This window comes from Penicillium argentinense (genome assembly GCF_028826775.1).
Source record: "Penicillium argentinense strain IBT 30761 chromosome Unknown utg000002l_segment0_segment0, whole genome shotgun sequence".
NCBI classification, from domain to species: domain Eukaryota; kingdom Fungi; phylum Ascomycota; class Eurotiomycetes; order Eurotiales; family Aspergillaceae; genus Penicillium; species Penicillium argentinense.
This window is the reverse complement of record NW_026622661.1, coordinates 853,042-866,935: the sequence shown is the minus strand read 5'-3', so window position 1 is coordinate 866,935 and position 13,894 is coordinate 853,042. Positions and strand designations below refer to the sequence as shown.

Here is a 13,894-nt window from a genome sequence, read left to right as displayed (position 1 = left end):
CCGCCTTGGCAGGAACGAAACATCAATATGTAGGCTTTGCCAAGTAATTCTGGCCAATGAGAAAATGTCCAGAACAATCCGGCTCTGGACACGGCGAACACCCTTGCAACAAAGCCATCAACCCGAGTTCCATTAGCGACAGGTGGGTAGCTAAGCAGGGAATTGGGCACGAGTACCAGATCACGCTCAATTGAAGGTTAGAAATACTGCTGCTATCCCCGCACGGGTCAGGGTATTGACAATCCAAAAATGACAACGGGAAGTAAGCCAAGCTCAGAAATGATGCCTCTACGCAGCCGTCGCGAGAAGGTACATATTGCAGACATCAAAAGAATAGCCGACCCCAACCGAGCTCACTGTTCTCTCTTTGGTCAAACATAGCGAAGCCTTGCATCAACACGTCCCCTGCTCACCGGACAAAGAAGACAATTCTATACCCGGCACTCTCATCGATGTCTGCAAAATGTCAGGTGAGATCAATGCGTACCTGGGAGATGGCACTTCTGTCACGCATACCGTACGTTCTCATAATCTTGTGGATCTCTTCATTTGTTCGCGAACGGATATGTTGATATTATCAGTGGGTGAACAGACAAGCACTGGGGACAACTGTCGTCGTCAAGGTGTGTAAAGAGATCAGTACATATTACCCATTATCGGGAAAACAAACACCAGGTATTTGTGCAAGAGGGAATGATTGCATTGCACGGCTAAGCGGATAAGTCTATTGCCGCTCCTTTCATCCGGCCAATGGCGATTTTGAAGAGATAATGCAGCACAGGTCTGCTATTGGCTACGAGATAATCAGGACAATCACGGGGGCCCTTGTCTAAGAGGCTTCCGAGCTTCGGCGAGACCCTGTACTTCAAAACCTCTAGATCAGAAATCACAAATCAACTGACGATCGATCGTGACCAAGCAATAGTGAAGTGAGTCGGCCTGTTGCTAGTTTCATATCGGGTGCCATCCATGTGCTGATCTCTGCGCTCGGGTGTCTCGATGTCTGGTTCGTCGGGAATAGCCTTATGAGGTGCTTCATGTGTTATAGTTTGCTCAGCTTTGTGAATTACTTCCACATGGGCGACGAAGTGTTGCAGGTTCAACAACTTAGGCGATTCTCCAGGGGGTTGAAGCCAGGGTGGGGACTCGAAAATGACGAGACCAGTTCCTGCTTGTTCCTTTCTGGAGTACGGACTGGGATATGCCATGCATCATACTGAGAAGAGCAAATCCCTATGTCAATCGAGTCTATATTCCCTATTAGATTCACTGCCACCCTGAATGCTATCCCCGACACTCCAGTCTCGTGTCGAAAGAGCAGCCGTGGCGAATTTCATTGCCCAGAGTGGACGCTAAGCTGGGACAGATATATGCGAAATACAGCATCGCGGGCAAAGGAATTCGCGCAAGAGAAGATTCGAGCTGCTTGTGCTCAGGAATATTACCTAAAGGTCAGTCACCGGAGTTTAGAACCTGAGGAAGACGAGCGATATTGTCGGTGGTTGGCAAAGAGCTACTGAGCCTGGAAGGTATCTGCGATCATTGGATACGAGGTTACTGCCTCCAACCGGCGTTTCCAATGTTTTTAACCAAGCCTCCATTTTCAGTCTCAACTCACTTGATGGTCCTCAGCTAGAGAGTAACATGGGGAGCACTCTGTTTTCGAGGAATGTTACGCCTAACCGTTTCGTATCCTTTTTCTCTCTGCCCTGCACGATTCCTGTCTGGCCAACACAATTTGGGAAATTATTTTGGAACTATTATACATCATCAACAAGCGGATATCATTACACATATTTTTGTGTTGAAAGACATCCAAGCTGGGGACTCTGTGTACTACGCTGAAGAGCCGACGCCGATATCCCACGTCCTCGTGTCCAACTCGGCTGAAGAAATGTTTAAAAATTGGCCACCTACCGGCATGCACATCTCTGATGAATGGGTGATGATAGCCTGACAGTCTAGGCTCGCGAAGAACCGCTCCAAATTCCCAGATTCTGCTGCCGATGGACACATCAAGCCAACACGACCGAATTTTGGCCGTATCGGGGATGTTTCGAGGAGCCGCAAGAATAATTCAACTCTTCTGATTAAAAGTTCTCTGTGTGGGATCTGTCCGGTTTCCTTGCAGCCTGCTAAACAACTCACGATGCGTTCACTCTTCCAGCAAAACCGATAGTAAGTTTCAATGGCAAATCGGCCTCAACGAGCCCTGCAGGGCTCAGAGACCACTTTTTGGTCGAAATTTTCTCGCACGACAATTTTTATATTAGTTATGTGTTAACTAGTTATCAGGGAAGTCAGGTGATCTCGCGTTGCGTCCCTTGGGAACCCTGCCCCGAAAGACGACCAGTTACCCAGGGATGTAAAAGGCAAAGGCAGGACAGTCGAGGAGCCAGTAGACGAGATAAAGGTTAAAGGTGGTCCGTAAGGTCGCAAGAGATCACGAGGCTAGCGTCGAACCGACACAGGACGATGATGAAGTCGTCTACCTCTGCTCAGGATGACAAGTTCCAGAACCAGCTTGACCATCGCTTACAGTCCAATTAATAGAGGGTTTATTTCCACTCCTTAATTGCTTTTACTTCTTTCTCTTGTTTGGAAGGTCTCACGGACCCCATTTCAAATTCTACCTGCAAAAGTGGTGACGAATTACTCCCGACGTATGAACACATTCAATTTTCAGGAGTCATCTGCTAGAGCCCAATCTTCAAAGACACGACAGAAAGGATCCACACGCGTATCGTAGCAATCAAAGTCCAAATTCAAGGTCGTTGACCAAAAGTCATCTGTCACAAGTTCTTCGGAAGGTGGAGGTTGAGATACATCGAGGCAATAGGTGGTCTCCACAGTTGTACCAGCCCCTGGAAGATGGGTGTCAGCCGCGATATTGACCGTGTCCGTATCCTCTGTGTGGGATTCTTCCGATTTATTCTGATTGTGCAGAGACTCAAGCAGCGAAAATCGAGACGTGGTTTGTCCTTCTTGTGTCCCATGCTGCCGTAGGCTGGCTCTCCAAGTTGCAGTCAGAGACTGCTGGTAGAGAGTATGGCTGTGGCTGGTGTAGAATGTTGTCACGATGTCGAGGTTATCAATGAGTGATTTTATTTCGGATTTCTGTGAAAGAGCATCGTCGGTCAGGTCCTGCAAATAAGGCAAGGGAAGAGGGTCCTCACAATCTCCGCAACAATAGGATAAATCCCCGCCAACCTCTCCAAAAGCCCCACGATACCAGCCAATGACCTCCGTAGCTCGCAATCGCTCGGTTTACAACCTTGAGAGTCCAAATCCCACAAGTTAATCAGGATATTCGCGCACTGGTATGCATAAATCCCCATCGCCTGATCCGTGATACGGCTCATATCAGCCTCCCGCATCGTCTCTGTCCACAATTTGCACATCTCATTCGCATAATGTAGACAAAGTCGTCGACACTCGTCTGCGTATGATGTCGGCACCGTGCGCAGTATGTATTCCGGGATGGATTCCCTGATCCCTGGGATCATGAACCTGTATAAGTCGCAGTGGCATTGGTGCCAGAGAGTGTGCAGGCCAACGTAGCCGCATATGTCAGATGTATAGGCACGGCTGAGGAGGTTTGGAAGGGTATTTTGGAGGTGTGCTGGGAGGCTTGCGATGAACATTTGGAGCTTTGTCGATAGAGCTTGGATTTCAGATCTGGAATCGTATGGGTTGGCCTTGTTGGTGATGATTTGTTTTGTAACTCTGTTTGATGTTAGATGGTACTTTGAGTGCATCTCAGGAACGTACGCTAGCACTTCGTGCCGGATCTGGACGAGTCGAGACATGTGGCCCATTATTCCTATATCACTAACAGACTTGCAGGTTTGTGATGGTGATGTGTTCAGCGGAAATGTTGTAACCGGTATATCCAATTCGAAATTCCTCTCCTCGCAGGGCAAATTGACATGCATGGTCTCGGCATTGCAAAGCGTTAACTCTCCAAACCCACCGGCATAGTATTTATCGAGCATAAAAATCGACCACATAAGGCGTCGGCGGACCTCTTTCGACAGAAAGGGCACATTCCCAGGCGCTTCGTAGTTTAATCGAATGCCGTACGCAATCCGTGCGGCCATCGCTGATGCGGTCCACATATTCGAGATCTTACGTTCCAGCGAGTACCAGCAAATCAGTAGCAGGAGAAGTTGCAAATTTTGTACCTTCATGTCGCCCAATCGTGGAAAGATCTGTGCCTCCACATCCTGAAGCCACGAGGAAACGTAGGTATTATCGGACTGGGGCTGGAGGAAGCGGGAGGAAATACCGCAGACGCAGCGGAGGAAGAGAGGGTCGACAGTGTCGTGATGGAAAGCTCGGAGAAAGGTGGCTTTGTGGAGGAAAGCGTACTGTGGAATCGTGCTGAAGGACCCGAAGTACGCGTTGACGTGGGATTCGAGGAATACTTTGTCACCCGGTAAGTCCATGTTGATGTTTAGATTTGTGCCATGTCTCTTTGGCTCGTAGACTGGCTGGGTCACATCGCGAGTCTTCGGGAAATGAGCCAGAGTGCTAGAAGTTGCGTGTGCATTCGGAACAGCAGTTGGAAGCACTGGGACTGTGATCTGCGACAAGTCCATCGCGTTCTTTTTTCGTCGACTCGGCAGATACTGACAATCTAACCCTCGCTGCTCGCAATGTCGGCATTTCGGCCAGCCGCCGCTGCAGCGCGATTTCGAAGTCCGACAAGGGCGACATGCTTTAAGGCTGCGGCGTCGCTCGATTCCACCGATTGTGTACCTGGTTCGAGAGCCGAAGTGTTCGCGCGCGATTGTTGCAGGAGCATTGTTGGTGTGAGCGGGCATGCCCTGCGGTGGAAGGAACAGGCAGGAAAACTGAAGTCGGCTGCAGTTCGAGCAGCCCGTGAGCTCGCCGTCGCATCGCACCTGAAGAAAGTCCTTAACACCTATTCTTGCCTAGACTCGCTCATAATTGAACCTTTCGCTTTCTACACTGCAGACACGTCTGCTTCTTCGGCTCTTCGGCCATTTTGTCACCCTCAACGCCCATGATGTTGAACAAAAGAACTGCGCCCTCAGTAAATGTCTCAGAGCACAGAAAAACATTTCAAACCAACCAGAACGATGAGCACATGGCTGCTATTTATGGCGAATTGGCCGCGTCCACGATTGGCCCCACGCGAATCGATTCTCCACAAAGGCGCGAATTTACGGCGACTCTTGACACGTTCCCCGCATTTTCCCACGCTTTTTCGAATCTAATACCGCCATGCTTAACTTAATCGGCTTTCGGTCACCGATAGCCGGATTTGGCAGCGGTTGTCGGTCTCTCGTCAGATTGTCTCCGCTTGAGGTCATGGCGTTAGCCTGAGCAGCTTCTTGGATGGGGGTCATCAAAAGTCAGGAAATTCCTGGCGTTCGCGCGATGGTTTGAGCGTGCACCTGCGCTGTCTGCCGTACATTTTTCTGGGTTACTCGCAGTATGTCGGTATCGGTTATCGCAAAGCATTTTAATCGAACGCTAGCGTTGTCGTGTACCCTGATCGCGATCTCGCAGATCAACTATGGGTTTGATAATCAGGCGTTCTCGACGACGCAGTCGATGACTGCATTTACGAAGCAGTTTGGGGACTATGATGCGGAAACGGACGAGTATGCTATTCCGGCGTCTTTCCTGTCACTGTTAAATAGTCTGAACTATATTGGGTTTGCTGTGGGTATGTTTACTGAAGCAGCGGGATGCTGAGATTGACATTGACACTTTTCAGGGTTAATGATCGGGAGTCTAATCAGTCAGAAATATGGGCGTCGTCGATGCATGTTTGCTATGAGCTGCTATGCTCTTGTGACTGCAACTATCACTGTGACCTCCCAGACCAAAGCGCAGATTCTTGCTGCACGGATATTGAACTGTGAGCACCCTTCAACTTCTCCGACAGTACTGAGCTGATCCGTCCAGATATTTATGTCGGAATGGAATTATCTGTGGTACCCGTTTACCAGTCTGAGATCGTGCCTGCTCCAGTTCGTGGCTTCGTGGTCGGCACCTACCAGCTCAGCATCAATGTAAGACGTACACTCCCAATTCAAGATCAACACTGACCGATCTCTAGATGGGAGGCGTGATTATCAATGGGATATGCCGAGGAACTAGTACTATCGAAGGCAACAACTCCTGGAGAATTCCCTTCGGGCTATTCTACGCCATCCCTTCGATCATCCTATGTCTAATCTGGTTCATTCCAGAGGTACACTACTTCGCCAAATCCTGAGTAGAGACCCAGCTGACGCTCTCCCTGCATCTAGTCACCCCGATGGCTCCTCCTCCAAGGACGCACCGACGAAGCCGAAAAATCTCTCAAACGCCTCCGCCACGGGATACTGACCGACGACGCGATCGCAGCCGAGCTAGCCTCCCTAAAGCTCGGCCTGGCCATCGAGCCCGAGAAAGGTGCCTTCACTGAGCTCTTCCAAGGCGTCAATCTCAAGCGGACCTCCATCGTCATTGCAATTAGCTTCTTCCAACAGGCAACCGGCCAAGCATTCGCTAGCCAGTACGGCGCTATCTTCGTCAAGTCCCTGCACACTATTAATACCTACAACTTTACAATCATAACCAGCTGCATCGGGGTAGCAGTTTGCCTCTGGTCGAACTTCTTTAACGACAAGATTGGTCGGCGGAAGCTCTTCATTGCTGGTGCATCGGTTCAAGCTGCGGCTTTATTCACGATGGCGGGTCTGGGAACCGCGAATCCAGTCATACATGGGGAAAGTACAGGTATCGCAGCCATGATGGCTATTTTCGCGGCGGGCTTCGGACTAGGTTGGGGACCGCTCACTTATGTGGTTGTTACTGAGCTACCTGCTTTATCGCTTCGAGATCACTCGCAGCGCGTTGCGTCACTGGTAAATATTGCTGTTAATTTTGCAGTGACTTTTTCCATTCCTTACCTTCTCTATGATGGATATGCAGGTCTGCATTCGCGGGTCGGATTCATTTTTGGCAGTATTGCTGTTGCCGCGTGTATTTTTACATTCTTCTGTGTGCCCGATTGTCAAGGGAAGTCGCTTGAGGAGGTTGATCGGCTTTTCCATGAGGGCATTTCTGTTAGGAAGTTTAAGGGATTTGAAATACCGCCTCTAGATGAAGCGGAGTTGGGCGAGAAGGAGACGAGGAGTGAAACGAGGGCAGTCTAGGTTATCGATCTGCCTAGTCGTCAGGGAATATCTTGTTTCCGGCTTTAACTCTTAAGGAATACATGGTCACAACTCGCGCCATTCTTTTTCTATCCCTATGCCTATACGGAATGGCCTGCTAAGATACTCCGGTGGTTGCAACAAAAGCTCAATCTCGTAGGAAGCGCGAGTGCTTTGTCTATTCCAGCCTATAACTCCGTGTGTCGTAAACATCTGATATAGTACAGCCCACGCAATTACAATATCTATTTGAGAAAAGCCATAGGTGAGTGGTTAATACTCCCCTTTCCTCGCTACTCGATAAATTCAACCTTAATTCTTCCGCACGCCTTCAAATCATTCTGTGTCAGAATCTCAGAGCACTGCCCACACCCACAGTCACCAAAGAAAAGAGCCGCCTGGCAGCAACATAATACTGCTGCGGTGGCGACACAACCATCTGCTTCTCACCAAGCGAGTACTCCAAACTGGAAAATGACTTCAAAGCCTCAGCCTGCGACTCCTGAGCCAGCGCGACCTGCAAATCAACACTCGGCCAAATCTGCAACCTTCCAATTTCGGTCTGCATCATCTGGATCATTATCTGGTCGTCCAATGAAACCGGATAATGTGCTTCCATTTTACAATGAAGACTATTTGCTTCGTACCTGAGGTTTGTCAGTCTTTCCATGGAGCATGCTGAGAATCGGCTCGGACTAAATGCTTTGGTCTGTTCTTCAAGGTAGCCCAGGTTGTTGATTAAAACTGCTAGCAAGCGTTTGGAGTCATTTTCCCAATCCTGTTTTGAGGGTCTGTCTGAGACTTGGTAGAAGTTTATGTTGTTCTGCTCCATTACCAGGTTTAGGAGGAAGCGTGTGTATTTTTGTAGGGACCAGAATGTAGACGTCCACGTAGGACTGGTTCATTTGGGTTAGGGAGGATATTGGGGAGGGCGGGAGAATGGGTAGATCGAATGTCATGGTTGATGATGTGAAAGGGTTATGTGCGAGTGGCTGTGACTTCTGATGAAATTTGTGGTGTGATGTATTCAACGTTTTCATATCCAGGACTCGGCGCATGGCTTGTTTATGTACTGGCCATTTCCACGACCTGGGATGAATACAGCTGGAATAGAATTACTTGATCTTCTCAATGCTCGAAAATAAAGCTTCTTTGTATATTTGAGCTGTTGTGGTTAGCACATTCATGGGCTTTCTATTCCCGTTGCTTTTCCCCATTGTTCCATCCATTTTCTCCGTTCCGAAGCCAGAATTAGACATTCGTCGCAAATATAGCATTACCCCGATCGCAAACAAAAGCTTTGATGGATAAGGTACTGGATTGAGTTGAAGGACTTTTGACTGCTTTCTTAGCTTTGTGTGAGGCCGAAACTCCCCGATAGGCGGCAGGTTGTCTAAGCTGCCGTCGGCGTTCGGGAACCCTCGAGATTGAACATATTCAAAAATAGCAAAAATTTAATTCAAAATCCCTTTGTGGTCGCTCCCATTACTAATTATTCTGATCGCCGCTGATTCAAAGTGACATGTTCGCCGCACATCCCAAATAGGAAAGTGGGTACCCTCAGCGGCCGCGTATGCAATGATGCGGTCATGCGCCACAACACACCAGCCAGTCCTATCTCAGCTGAAAGATATTTCATGATAGTACTGGCGTCTACTATTTGAAGATCTACAATTATTGGAAAAGAATTGTGAAACCAGTCCGGTATTGGTCATGATAAGAAACAAAGTCAAACAAAAAAGGACCAGCCTTGTCTCTATATCCACAAAGAATGGGAGAAAAATACCAACCGGGCTAGGTATACACATTCGACCCCTGCTCGTGTGCACGCGCCTGAAACAGCGCGCTCTAAGTCTATTGAATTGCAAAGCAAAAGAAACTCAAAACCGACACATCACCCACTTAGGAGCTGTAGTCGATGGTGCAAGCCAGACGAACAGCGTCACCAGACAGGTTGCCCCCGATACCACCGATATCAGTCTCGGCAGTGGTGTAGGCGTTGTCGACAGAGGCCGCATCAGCAGTGATCGAAGAGCAGGTGGAACTAAGAGCATCGCACAGGCTCATTCCCTGGACGGGGAGACCCGCGTTCTGGGCAGCGATGGCACTAACGTCGAAGCCAGACCAGCCCGAGTTGCCGGACGAGCCGAAGTCGAACTCACCCCAGGTGGAGGCATAGCCTCCGTTGGAGTCGGTGGGGATGGTAGAGCCCTCGGCAGCGGCCCAGCCACCCTGCGAGTCCTGGTCGAAGGCGATGTACTTAGTGGCGCCGGCGGCGAGGGTAAAGGTCTTGACAGCGTTGCCGTACCAGCCGTCCATGGAACCGTCCTCGCCGTACTTGTTCCAGATCGCAACGGTCCAGTCAGCGGTGCTGGAGCCGGTGAACTGCACGACATATTGGTAGTTGCTGGCCTGGTCGCCGGAGACTTCGATGATGTTGCTGCCGTAGGGGTTGCCGACGTTGCCGGAGTAGGTCACGCCGCTACCGGAAGATGTGGTGACAGCGCCAAAGCCACTGGTCGAGTAGGAGCCGCTTGACGGAATGTTGGTCCAGCCGGAGGAGGCTCCGGACGAGGAGCTGGAGCTGGCCGCGGAGGTGGTGGGAGTCTGGCGGCGGGCGTGGCCCTCGAAGGGACGGGCGAGGGTGCCGGTGGTGAGAGCTGCCAGCAGCAGAATGGACTTGGTGAACTGCATTTTTGTAGAGATTGATAACAATCTAAGGTCAAATGTTGTAGAAGAGAGAGTGGTGGAAGAGTTTCGATAGACAACTGTATAAAGGAATGACAGAAGTATGAAACCTCCTTTTTGGTACTAAAAGAGCGTAGTTTTTTTGCAAAAAGAGAGTGTGGTGTGACAGATGAAAATCTAGGGATGAAATGAGGATATAAATACCTTTCAGACAGACTGGGGGTACGTCTTTGTGGCCCGTTACGTTCGCCTCCGACCAAAAAGATTTACCCCTCGACCCATAAATCCTGTCGCAAGCCACGGTGCCTGGTACCTGAAGCACATCCATGGGCAAATGCACCGGGGTTGCATGTACGTCAGGGAAGAAGGCGGGCTTGTCGAGAGGCGTTCCAGAAGGGCCGACGCCGTGGGATTGACGAGTGTTCCAGGCCATGTCGAAAATGTGGGAGTGGATCGTGGCTTGCAAGACCGTTTGACGATTGGCGCTAAGACTTGGGTCCGCGGTTCGGTGGGGATTGTGGTTGATTGTGGGATCTGCGATTGGCGTACGTGTGGCTGGCGACGTGCAAAAGAGGCGTGTTCGAACGCCTACTGAAGTCGTAATTCGTGGAGCCCCCAGTTTTGCGCTCAATTGTGTTCGTTGGATCGGGTGGGATGGGCCTGGGAATTTTCCATGGTGGAGCGAGAGGGACTACCGGTGTGGTCTCTGGATTAAGTCTGGACATAGCCATCGACTCTTGGGAATCTTGTGATATTCTGGTTATCCTCCGCATTGTCCGTCTGGGACGCCAGGGGCAACTTTCTACGGAGCGCGTGGCGTTTGCCAGTGATGGTATGTATTGGGACAGATAGACAAATTTGTATGTAAGTCTGTATGTGGTTTCGTCAGCCCAGACAAGTGCTGTGTGGAAGCCATCAAACTTTTCAGCTGGAGAGGCGCGAATTCTGGCTAAATGGGCGAGAGCGAAGACACGTAGCACAGCTCAGAATTTAGTACAGTGGGCCTCTTGGCCGGCAAAGGAGTTCGGTGGACGATCCGGCTGTCCGCTGGGTACACTAGGCTCTACGGCTTGGAATCAGCTAGACTTGGCACGAGTTTGCGCGAGTTTCATTGACTTGAAGTTGTTCAGTGCCTAGGCATGTGCACTTCCCTGCCCCTACCCCGACGACGACAACTGCATGTGCAATGCCAATACTTGGACTGCGGGCTGGAATTCAAGACATTGCGCTCTTCCCCCGATGTCGCCAAGGGAGTTACGTGGTGGCTGCTAATTTTGTGCTGATTTTGCAGCGTGCCATGGGCAGTCACCGCATGGTCCAGGGCATGTGAGAAAGTATCGCGATTGGCTGTACAGTCAGCAGAAGCGGGTCTTTTGTGGGGTGGTCTTGGAGTCTCGTGGAGTCATGTGGTGGGTCTCAACGAATGGTGAAGCTTTGCGGATTCTTGGCAGGGCAGGATGTAAAATGCACCAATCAGTCCCTTCTTCTCTGTAACTCAATTTTTAATGGGCGAGCGGACAATTGGCTAAAGTCGGATTGTTCCTGAGCTCGCTTCGCTTCCATGGGAACTTCCTACTTGAATAAGGGTGAGGTGGGGGAGTACGGAAACGAGGTCATCCGAGCAATATTCGTGCGAATGGAAGTAAGAAGGCGATATCTCGACAGAGCACATTTTCGATGAAAGCATGAAAGAAGGCCAAGAATACGGATTGTTCTCATGTGTGGAACTGCAACCCTACATACGCAATCACAAAGAGACCCTCGGCATTCTTTCGGCGATGTTTTGTACAACAGCTTCGTAAGGGCTTGGGAGGGTTGTGGGTTCCCGATCGGGTATCCACAGCCCTCCCAGGTCCGATTAAATACGGATATTCACGACCTGCCATTCTATTCGGCCTTCAGTCCTTATCAGCCCACTTCCTTCAGAATTTTCCCACTTTTTCCAATCGCTATGATACCCTTCGGCGGGGCCGCACACAATAGACCGAGTCTTTTTCTCGTCCCACTGTTCCACTGGGGGTGCGAATGGTGTCTGGTCTCTGTGCGGAAATCTAAGCCGGTTAAATTCGAGGATTGGAATAGTCTAAACTAGATTTTGGAGGGTGGCATGCGATCGGTCTCTTTGTTCAGGCTTGGCTAGGGGATTGATACTTGGAGTTTACATGTGTGCACGTGACCCGAGGTTATAGTAAGGTAGATTATCATAGTAGGGAATGCAGGCATATCCGGGTATATGGTTTAGTGATTAGGGTCTAGATCAGTTACACCCTTGCGTGTCTGGTCTTCTGTAGTCGAAATTCGCGGGGGAGGGCGACCTGATCGGGCAGGTGATCAGCTAAGTGACCGGGCAGATTATCGCGCACGTGAGCGATAATATAAGACGTGATAGTCTTAGGCTGTACTTACCTTATTCATACAATCTGCAGTAGGCAGAACGGGTTAAGAATAGATATGCCTGAATTTCCGGTTAACAATACTGATCACCACACATACCGTGGTGATATCACTAATCATGAAAAACGGCCTCACTTACCTCCTTTACTGGCACCTGCTTTACGCAGTAAGGCCGGACACACGAACCTCCTCCTTCTCCTGGTCCCCGTCCTGGGCCACCGCCTTGGTGTATCGGCGGCGCATCCCGACGACGAAGACGGCCAGGCCAACCACCCACCAAGACCAGAGGATCGGCAGGTCCCGGTGCAGGGAAGGGAAGCAGTCCTCGGTCCAGATGTCCAGCAAGATCTCATAGAGTTCGTGTGCTGGGAATGCATACCCGATGCGGTAAAAACCAGGGGACAGGTTGAATGGAGCAACCGTGCTCGAGACGTTTAAGATGATCCAGGTCAGAATCACAAAGGGCATGAACTTGATTGATACGATAACGGTCACTGCATCGATGAGGAGGAAGTTAATGTGCGCGACCAGCCAGATAGCCATCCAAGTGAGGGCAAACTGATGGCCATTTACATGCCAATCCTCTCGGAACCCCCAGATATAGCCTGCCATACACAGGGACCCGATGAAGGTGTAGGCCAGGGACAGTGCGAATCGCAGGATGACGGCTGCCTTAATTGACAGCTCGCGGTACGCCTTGAATTCCCCAAAGATCCCGTTTAGCGCCATGATGAAGAAGAATTGTTGCAGGATCGGGATGACCATCGTGAGGCTGTTGTAGTAAAAGCGCACACCCTGGTTGGTGGGCTTGATGTCGATGGACGAAGATGAGATCGGGTTAAGGAGTGCCTGGGTAATGAACTTATCGCTGGTGTTGGCGCTCATGAGAGCCGCCGTTCCGTTGCTCTCAGACCATTGAATTCTGGTCGCCTCCACAAGGATCTCTAGGTCGGAGTAAATTGTCTGGGCCTGGGCGGCGTACTTGGCACTGTTCCAGACGTAGGTAAGCGCGTCGGAGCCGTTGTAGTGCTCAGCATACGTGGGCGAGGTAAGAGCCGACGAGAGTCGAGAAGAGGCGTCATGGTTCGCGTAGATGGCTCCCCAGTACTTTCCTTTGCATACCACTTGTCTGATGTCGCTGGGGGTGGGATAGTCAGATGGGCTTTGCTGAGCGATGGTTAGGAAGCCGGGGCTGGCCAATCCGTGGTAAGCTGGCATCACCGAATTGCCGATGACTCCATCGTCGTAATCAACGTAGAGGATCTTGAAGGTGTCCACGCGGGATGAACCGTGGTATGCTGTGCCAAACAGGTATGCCATGTTGGCAAGAAAGAGGATCTGTAGCATTACAAACGATGCCACGAGGGCACCGATGAAGGGCTTCGGAAGCGGCATCCTGAAAAGATTGCAGACAATTCCGAATGATCGAAGTAAGGTGGCTTTTGTCTTTTCAGTCAGATGTGATGTGACTGAGAAAGAGATGAGGATTCGGTGAGAAGGTGTGGATGAGGGAGATGTTGAAGAGAAAATCTGTGCGGGAATGCGTGTGAGCGGACAGTGGGATGAGTGTGACGGAGGGGCGGTGGCCTAGGTCAAGCGAGGCGGCGAGCTCGATACGACAAGCAGTATAGTTG

At 50.4% G+C, this 13,894-nt stretch overlaps 5 protein-coding genes across 5 annotated transcripts; 1 reads left to right on the top strand and 4 right to left on the bottom strand.

Moving 5' to 3' along the window:
- Positions 1–893: 893 nt before the first annotated feature.
- Positions 894–1,208, bottom strand: N7532_001202 (uncharacterized protein; the record flags this gene model as incomplete). Its single annotated transcript, XM_056613696.1, has 1 exon — positions 894–1,208. The coding sequence occupies one exon, from the start codon at positions 1,206–1,208 to the stop codon at positions 894–896; it is 315 nt and encodes a 104-aa protein (XP_056478737.1).
- Positions 1,209–2,682: 1,474 nt separating this feature from the next.
- N7532_001201 (fungal specific transcription factor domain-containing protein) lies at positions 2,683–4,601 on the bottom strand (the record flags this gene model as incomplete). The annotated part of the gene is made up of 2 exons (XM_056613695.1): positions 2,683–3,117; positions 3,177–4,601. The coding sequence occupies 2 exons, from the start codon at positions 4,599–4,601 to the stop codon at positions 2,683–2,685; spliced, it is 1,860 nt and encodes a 619-aa protein (XP_056478736.1).
- An 862-nt stretch (positions 4,602–5,463) lies between these two features.
- Positions 5,464–7,178, top strand: N7532_001200 (uncharacterized protein; the record flags this gene model as incomplete). Its single annotated transcript, XM_056613694.1, has 5 exons — positions 5,464–5,698; positions 5,750–5,893; positions 5,941–6,047; positions 6,095–6,229; positions 6,288–7,178. The coding sequence occupies 5 exons, from the start codon at positions 5,464–5,466 to the stop codon at positions 7,176–7,178; spliced, it is 1,512 nt and encodes a 503-aa protein (XP_056478735.1).
- A 1,902-nt stretch (positions 7,179–9,080) lies between these two features.
- Positions 9,081–9,872, bottom strand: N7532_001199 (putative allergen; the record flags this gene model as incomplete). The annotated part of the gene is made up of 1 exon (XM_056613693.1): positions 9,081–9,872. One exon carries the CDS (start codon positions 9,870–9,872, stop codon positions 9,081–9,083), a length of 792 nt encoding a protein of 263 aa, XP_056478734.1.
- Positions 9,873–12,419: 2,547 nt separating this feature from the next.
- On the bottom strand, positions 12,420–13,655 carry N7532_001198 (SNG1 family protein; the record flags this gene model as incomplete). The annotated part of the gene is made up of 1 exon (XM_056613692.1): positions 12,420–13,655. One exon carries the CDS (start codon positions 13,653–13,655, stop codon positions 12,420–12,422), a length of 1,236 nt encoding a protein of 411 aa, XP_056478733.1.
- Positions 13,656–13,894: the final 239 nt, after the last annotated feature.